The 8,369-nt window shown below is 39.9% G+C and overlaps 1 protein-coding gene across 1 annotated transcript; it reads left to right on the top strand.

The window, feature by feature from the left end:
* Positions 1–282: 282 nt before the first annotated feature.
* On the top strand, positions 283–2,997 carry PFDN4 (prefoldin subunit 4). The gene is made up of 4 exons (XM_080354883.1): positions 283–511; positions 1,195–1,302; positions 1,933–2,076; positions 2,341–2,997. The coding sequence occupies exons 1-4, from the start codon at positions 488–490 to the stop codon at positions 2,470–2,472; spliced, it is 408 nt and encodes a 135-aa protein (XP_080211009.1). The 5' UTR covers positions 283–487; the 3' UTR covers positions 2,473–2,997.
* Positions 2,998–8,369: the final 5,372 nt, after the last annotated feature.

The raw sequence follows: 8,369 nt of genomic DNA on the forward strand, positions 1-8,369 counted from the left end.
AAAGGCGGCTGGGGAAGGCTGGGGACAGCTCCGAGCAGTCCCTGGCCCCGGCCTCAGGCTCCACCGCCCCTTTCTCCCCGCTCAGGGCTCGAACTCGCTGCCCTGGAGCCCCGTTCACCCCGCGCTGCTGCTGCGCCGCGCCCGGCGTCCGCCGCGACTTCGGCCACAGAGCACCGGCCCCACCTCACGGCGCCCCCTGGCGGCAGCGCTGCGGGCTGCAGCCCTCTGCTGGCGGCTGAGGGGCGGAGCCGGCTCTCTTCCCCTTTAAACGGGATGTACCAAGCGCTGCGGGGATGGGCTGAGATTTATTGTGCGTGTTCTGTGGAGCCTCGGGGTAACCCGTCGGACTAGGGGGCGGTGAGAAGAGGGAGAAACCGTGAGCTGTGCAGAGTTGCTGCCACTGGGCCTTTTCTGCCCCTTTGCCTGTGTTTTCCCATGTCCCCAGCTCCTCCTCTGCGGGGAGGATGAATAGTTCAGTCCTACCGACATGGCCGCCACCATGAAGAAAGCGGTGAGTGTGGTGGGAGGGTACGGCGGGATCTTTTTCGCCCTTTTTTTTTGCTTTTTTTTTGCTTTTCTTCTCCACCGTGGGCTCCTCAGCTGCTGCCCGGGCCCCTCGCCCTCTGGGGCCCGGCGTTGCTCGGTGCTGGCGCGGCCATGGCGCGGGGTCTCTTTCCCTAGGCCGCTCTGGCTCAGGCCCTGCCGAAAATACCCTGTTTGCTTGTCAGTGGTTTAACGTTTAGGTTGGGTATCAGGAAAAATTTCTTCACGGAAAGGGTTGTCAGGCACTGCAACAGGCTGGCCAGGGAGGTGGTGAAGTCGCCATCCCTGGAGGGGCTTAACAGACGTGTAAATTTGGTTCTTAGGGTCATGATTTAGAGGTGGATGTGGCAGTATTGGCTTAGTGGTTGGAGTCGATCTTGAAGGTCTTTTCCAACCAAAGTGATTCTATAATGTGGGAGCAGAGGTGTCTGGTTCAACGGTCGGTGCTATCAAGGAGACAACCTTTGGCTTTAGGATGCCGTGGGCAGCTGGTGTTTTAACTAAATGTGAGCACTGCTGCTGTCCTTCAGGAGGTGATTTAAGGAAACAAGCTTCTGACTATTCTTCAGAAGCTTTGTAGGGATAATCTTGATGTGAGATTCAAGTTAGTATAAGGTATGAAGTTTTCATTTCGACCTCTTCTCCTTCCAGGCTGCAGAAGATGTCAATGTTACTTTTGAAGATCAACAGAAAATTAACAAGTTTGCAAGAAATACTAGCAGGATCACAGAGCTAAAAGAAGAAATAGAAGTGAAAAAGGTATATTTGCTTCATATGTGACTTATTCTTCATTGCCTTGAATTAATTTTCAGCTGTAACACAGAAAATAGGGGCTGTGGATTACTGTCAGTAATGCTTTGATTCTAATATGGATTTTTTGGTACTTTGAAAGTAGCTGGAGAGTGTTAAAGTGGAAAAAGTCATGAGAAGTAAAGGCCACTAGTACATTTCTGCATGCAGTTCTTAGAATTCCTTAGTTGTCATATATGAAGCATTGTCTGTATATAGTGGCTGTTTGTAGTGTTCTTAAAATTTTCTGCCTGAGATTGTTCATATTTATGCTAAGCTAAGTTTAAGAATTCCAGTGTAAGTGCATATCAGATATTATTCTATATTTTCCTTGTCCAGACAGTTTATTACCCCATTAATGACAGATAATGAGTATTGACTAGAAATTTATCCTGATACAGCTCCATTGAATTTAATACTTATGGTAAATTACAGCTCTGGAGCTGTTCTATTGAAGTTGATATGCTGGCAGGTAGGATTTTTCTCAAAATATGAACTCATTGAGTTTGTTATTCAACTGATAACATGACAGTCTATTCATTGCAATAACTTACTTAGTACAAAGTAAAAACCTTTTTTGTTTTATGCCTTGATAAATAGAAACAACTTCAGAATTTGGAAGATGCTTGTGATGACATTATGATGCTGGATGATGGTGATTCACTTTTGATACCCTACCAAATTGGAGATGTCTTCATTAGTCATTCCCAAGACGAGACACAAGAGATGCTGGAGGAGGCAAAGGTTTGTGTGGGCAAAAGGAACTCTTTTACTGGCTGCTACAGTGTGATGAGCGTTGGAATGGCATGATCTTTCCATTCTTTGAAGCTTTTGCTTTCTAAAGTTCATGTTTGATTTATGGTTTGAGGATGGGGATGTGTGTATACTGTAAATCATAACTGGGATGTCAGTACACAATTCATGCCAGCCTTGGTTTGGCTCTGTAAAAAGTCTCATGGCATGACTCAGTTTGCTTTACATAACTAGTTGATGTTTTTTCTTTTTCAGAAAAGTTTACAAGAAGAAATTGAAGTCTTAGAATCCCGCGTGGAATCAATTCAGAGGGTGTTATCTGACCTGAAAGTTCAGCTCTATGCAAAATTTGGAAATAACATAAATCTTGAGGCTGAGGACAGTTAAAGGTGTTCTAAATATACCATACCACTTTCCCTTGTTTTATTGTTTTGATAACATTGTTCCAATTATATTAAAAAAAACAAACCAAAACAAAACACCTTTTTTTTTTCCACCCTCTTTCCTATCTTGGGTTCCATCTATTTAATGAGAGCTTTTGTATTTTGGTTATTGCAGTTATTTATTTGTTCAGGAAAGCGTTAGTTTCATACTGTTGGTAAAGCATCAAGATTGGAATATTTGCATTGTTTATTAAAATAATAAAGTCAGGCACATATTGTAGATTCCTTGGTCTTGTTTTCCACTTATGAAAATACTTAAATATAAAAACAATCGAAGTAGGGCATTTCTGATTTGTGCTGTAATGGCTGTTTGACCCTTAATGAAAAGCACCAGTAGATGGCATCGAAGAGCTGGGAAACCCGTTTTACGGTAACGCCAGGCCCGGACTGGGAGAGCAAGTGCTTTGGTAATGTGAAACTTGGTGATGATCACATTCTCATTAGTTGGTTGGTAACGCTTTACAATTCACTCCGAAGTGACTGTTGTGGCAGCTCTGCTGTTCTGAGCGTATTCACAGCTGTGCAGACTGCAGGTATTTAAAATGATTGTGATTTCCAGATAGGCCATAGCATGGATGTGGCTTCATCACGGAAAAGGTGACAGCTGGAAGAGTTTAACTGTGATTCCAGTGGCAGCTGTAAAGCTGATGAGAACCTTAGTTCAGTAAAGCACCCAAAGGGGGTAATACTGGCAAGGTGTGGAAAGCCTTTTTTTTAACATGTAACACCTGGTTTCCTTATATGGTTTGGACAGTTGTGTTTGCAAGGTCAGGCAAGTAATTAGTCAACAAACATTTTCAGATTAGACTCTGGATCTTTGTAGTTTACAGAACATGCTGCTGTCCCAGGCTGGTATTCGATGTTTTTTATGTGTGAAATAGAACATGCAGAAACTCTTCTTTGTTCTTAATTTGTCATTGCAGTGGTTAGTTTGTAGATCATCTATCCATTGCTTGAAAGTATTTGACAGAGTTGTAGTTTGTCCCTTTAGTAACCTTTCTCCTTCCTTGTGAATATATGCGATTGTTTTTCAGTTGATATGCATTCTGTTTAGCACTCCATCTTCTAAGTGCTTTTTATTTTTGGTAGATTGGAAATTTCTGTTCTCTCTAATGTTTACCTTGCGGTTATCTTGTTCAGATAACATAAGGCCAGAAAACTTGATCCTCTGTACATGTCATGAATAATTTGCTGCACTTTACAATATACATTTTTTAATATTGTTAGAATGCAAATAGTTTACTGTTGTTTTCTGTATTGTCAGAGGAGTGACATTTGTAAAGCGCTTCAAAGATGAAATGCACTATAGAAGTGCTAAGGGTTATTATAATCTTAAGGCCTTCGTTTGGAGCATTGCACCAGGGATCTCTTTTGATCTCTTAGTGATTGAATTAGCTGTTCAGCTCCATCTTTGTATCAAAATACAGTTTCCATACTGTTTTTGTTTTGCAAGTCATAGAGCCACCGGTGTTGGACTTTTCACTTGGTTGGAGCGATTAAAGTAGGTAAACTTGTAAAACTGCAGCCACTGAAATGTAGTTCATTTCAGTACATGATGTCAAGGAGACTTAACCTACCAGTTTTTCAAAGTAGCCTGATAAAAACCTCGGTAAAACATAGAAGGGCACAATTGCTTCAGGGGCTTGTTTGTGATTCTGTCTTGTAAGCTGATGGAAAAATGTTTTCTACATGATGATCTTTAGCATTACCTTCTCCAGTGGAACCTTTATTATTGCTCATTGCTTTGTATAGAAGGTCCTCAGATACTATTACACTCCATAATATGTGTGGTTGATAATTATTCAATAATTATAGGAAGTGCTCACCAACCAGTATTTTGCATTTCAGCTACATGTTACTATAAGGGACACTTGGTTGTTTGCATTATCAGCACATGGATTTCACATCAGGTTGAATTTTTATTTATTGGTACTGGCTGGAGCTTCTTGACACAATTTTATTGCCATTATAGTTGATACAACAAACATCTAATAAAATTGCATTTCATTTTATATCAAAGCAAAGATACATTTAATATCATGAAGTTTCAACTGATGCCTGTTGCTATGCCAACATGCAGTAACTTTGTGGTTAGCATAGGAATGATCTCAAGAATTTCCTGAGTTTCATGTCAGATATGAATAGCTTGCAAAGCTTTCTTTATACTAAACAGGGCATGTGGGAGACAGATCACAGGCTCTTTCCCTCTGCTCTTTAAATGCTGGTTTCAATTCCCTCTTATTTCAAAGGTGAAGTTCTTGATGTCGAAGTTGATACAAAAGTTACGAAATTTTTCAGAGTAATTTGTCTGTAACCTGCTATTTTCATTTGTTCTCTCTACTGCAATGGAGAATAGAGAGTTTGCTTTTTATTCCACGGTAGATCTGATGCATTGATTAACGAACTCAGGCTTGGCTGTATTTCACACGCTTCCTAACATGCTGAAGAACAGGTATTTGGGCTCTTACTTTCCTCTGCTAACATGATTATCTGTAGCTTTGTGTTGAAATGTTTATATTTCAGTTAATGGAGGCGTAGAGATGCTAAGATAATGAACTCCATTCATAAATTGCAAAAACAAATTAATTGTACAATTAAAATAAAAATTCATTCAGAGCCAAAAGAAATCAGTTTCCCTTAGCCTTGATGAAATCTGAAAGGAGCAAACAAGAGATTCTCTATAAATGTAACTTTTCTGAAAAATCTCAGCTATTTCCAGTGACTACCTCAGCATTAATATATACATCTAAGTTCATTCTATACTATTTTTCAAATAAGGCCACAGATTTGGTTGTTACACATCAGTGTACCGCTCACACCTACCTGAAGTGTGTGAACCAAATGGTGTCACATTCTATTCTGTTAATCATCGTAATGAAAGGAGAATGTTCTAGTTCAGCTTTGAAAATGCTGCTGTCTGAGTCTTTTGGTTGTGAAATAGAACTGAATTAATGAGCTATAGTAGTCTGCATAATTATACAGGAACAATTTATTTAAGGCACAAAGCAAAGATGGAAATTTGCGAAAACTCAAAAGAGAATGATTTCCATTTCACAGCTGTTATGGTTCATTTGGAAGCAACGGAGTAAGAAAGATCTAAGAACCAACTCGTAGCTTGCTGTGAAAAAGTGGCACCAGCAATGTTTGAAATGGCTCTACTGTACTTTAGAGACACCAGAAATGCAGCAGGGTTTTCTGTTCACAGTGCATTAATGAGTCCCATTCTTGCGATTTTTAAAGTGGCTCTCTAAGCACACATAGAAAAACAAGCAGTGCTTTGGAAAAACACCTAAACTTCATTTTTATGTATACTTGTGCAAATTCCCTGAATTCATTGCTGTTGCATTTGTACAAAATCACTGTGTGTGGAATTGGGCGTGGAAACACAATGAGGAAAAAAGTTTCATTTTTGTTTCCTTTGTCTTTTGGGATTTTATGTTGGTGTCAGTACCTTTAGTAAAAGCCATTGAATTTCATAGTGGGGTTTTCTCCCCCACAAAGCAAGCTGTGGCATGCCCTCTAAATTCTTCTTTTACCTAGATGTGGAATTTGACAGAGTTTATAGGAAATATCATCATTGCAGTTGGGAACAAGAAGTGCCAATACCTCCCCAGCCTGAAGCAGCTTTGCTGATGCTCTTGGCCCTCACACAAATAGCAGTGTGGGAACAGAAAATCCTCGGCGATTTGCCCACTCTTCCCCATGGTTAATATTTCAGTTTTGTTGAAGAATAACAGTTGACCCTTGTCTGCTAAACCATTTCCGAGTGCCCCAGACACATTAGGCTAGAGGAAGGAAGTGAATTAAACATAAACTTCACTATTTGTAATGTGGTGAATGTAAGATCAGACATGCAAAGATCTCTACCATAGTAGAAGCAGATGTCCTCAACTCAAAGTCTGCAAAAGTTGGATGTGATTTGCATTAAGCAGATAGTTCATTTTTTTTTTTCCCTAGGCGTGGTATTAAAATTGACTTAAAATTAGTACCAAAGCCAAATCCTGATTTAGAACGAAAGGTGGTAATTGGTCTTATCTCTTAAGAGAACAGGCAAAAGCAGAAACTGAAAAAAAGTGACTTGCATGTGTAGACATTTTTAATGTCTCTGCAATGTCATTTTCAAGATTCTGTTATTATTTTTCACAAATGGAGAATCTCAAAAAACACGTCATTACTCATATTTTCTTCCTTGTGGCTTAAAAAGGGGTACAATCAATAGAAAGGCGGCATTACTGAGAGAAGAAAGGACACAGCCATTTTATAAAGAGTAATGAGATTAAAAAATACAGCCGAGCCTACAACTGTTCCTTCCTTGATTATTGATACTGAGCTTTATTAGAGCATTTAACAGCTTGGAGGGGATTATAGTTGTAGTACTGGCTACCATGGAAATGCCACTTGAAATGATAAACCCCTTGGAGTGACACTGGTATTTCAGAAGATATCACAAGTAATTATTCAGGTGAAGAAGTGAATTTTTAGTAGCTCTTTGGAACTGATTTCTTTATTCTCCCCTGCCTCCCTTTTTCCTGCCTTTTAAAAAGAGCTAATCTTATTTCATCTCCCCTCTCTGTGAAGCAGGTATTTGGAATGCTTATCTCAGCTTTCCAAGGCAGTGCACAATACAGTGATTGCAGCTAAAAACACACCTATCCCTAGTGCCTGCAAAATGTTAAAACACTAAAGAATTATTGTTCTTAGTCCCTGAGGAGAGGAAAATGCTTTAACTGCTGTATGAGTGGAACAGAGCCAGACAGCCGTGATGTCCAGTCCATTGTAGATGAAGACATAAAGTGCTTGTAGTTGTCCTGGTCTCAACTAACCTTTTGTGCGGACCGAGAAAAGCTGGATTTTGAGCATGAAAGTGTATTTGGAAGAGCTGGAGAATTTGATGCCTTTTTATTTTAGCCAGAGCCTGCTCGGTACAGCAGTCATTAAAAGAAGCAGTGAGGTAAAGACGTGCTGACATTTAGACATTAATCCTTTTGGTTTACTTTTCAGAGGAGGTTCAAATTATGTTATTGTATCTGAACTAGGTCACACAAGTTGAAGACAGACAAGTCTTCTGGCGCATAGAGCATGTCCTGTTGAGTACAATGCAATTTATAAACTGAGAGAACTTTAAGCTCCATAATGCTGCTGGAATTCTTCCGAGATCACGTGCATTGTCCTCAGATAATCATAAAAAGCCCATCTTTTGCATGAAGATCCAATCAGTGCTAGAAGCTTCACTAAACCATAACACTTACACTTTGTGTCTCAGGGACATCACAGCAACTGCCCAGGCATTTTGTGAAGCTACATACTGACATCCTCCAAGCCAGGAATTTGCCATGAAAAAGTAACTTTCAGGCCAGAATTGCAGTTAAGAAAAAAAATAATCTAACTCCATTGGAGGTATCTATTTTACAGTAATTTCATCAGGTAAGTTAGAATTGAAATCTATGCATTTAAGTGGAAAGGGTAAATTATACCAGAGAGACTTCCTTCCTTTCTGTTATTATACACAGTCTGCTTGTAGATTGTGTAAGTGGGGACTGAGACTTCACCATTGTACAGAATTTGGAAAATTAAATAATGGAAATGAAAATCCTCACGGAAGAATTAATAATTCCTCCATTACCAGTGCAATGAAACCAAGACTTGAAACATAAATGAGACCTTGAGCTCCTTGAAGTCTCTTACGTCCTCAGCAGAGGATCAATTCTGGCCATTTAACCAGGAACGGGGGTGAGTTTATTCTGTAACGTCAGCAAGAGTTTTGCCTGGCATGTACTAATGTAGCTTTCTGGACAGTTTACCCACAAAGGATTCAAAATTGTTGCAAATACTCTTCTTGGC

Source organism: Nesoenas mayeri, assembly GCF_963082525.1.
Source record: "Nesoenas mayeri genome assembly, chromosome: 16".
Lineage (NCBI taxonomy): Eukaryota > Metazoa > Chordata > Aves > Columbiformes > Columbidae > Nesoenas > Nesoenas mayeri.

What these genes read in the sequence shown, in the direction of transcription:
- PFDN4 (XM_080354883.1), top strand. Translation starts at nt 488, where the DNA reads ATGGCCGCCACCATGAAGAAAGCG. An exon ending in AAGAAATAGAAGTGAAAAAG is followed by an intron (nt 1,303 to 1,932) that starts GTATATTTGCTT and finishes CTTGATAAATAG; the next exon opens with AAACAACTTCAGAATTTGGA. An exon ending in AGATGCTGGAGGAGGCAAAG is followed by an intron (nt 2,077 to 2,340) that starts GTTTGTGTGGGC and finishes TTTCTTTTTCAG; the next exon opens with AAAAGTTTACAAGAAGAAAT.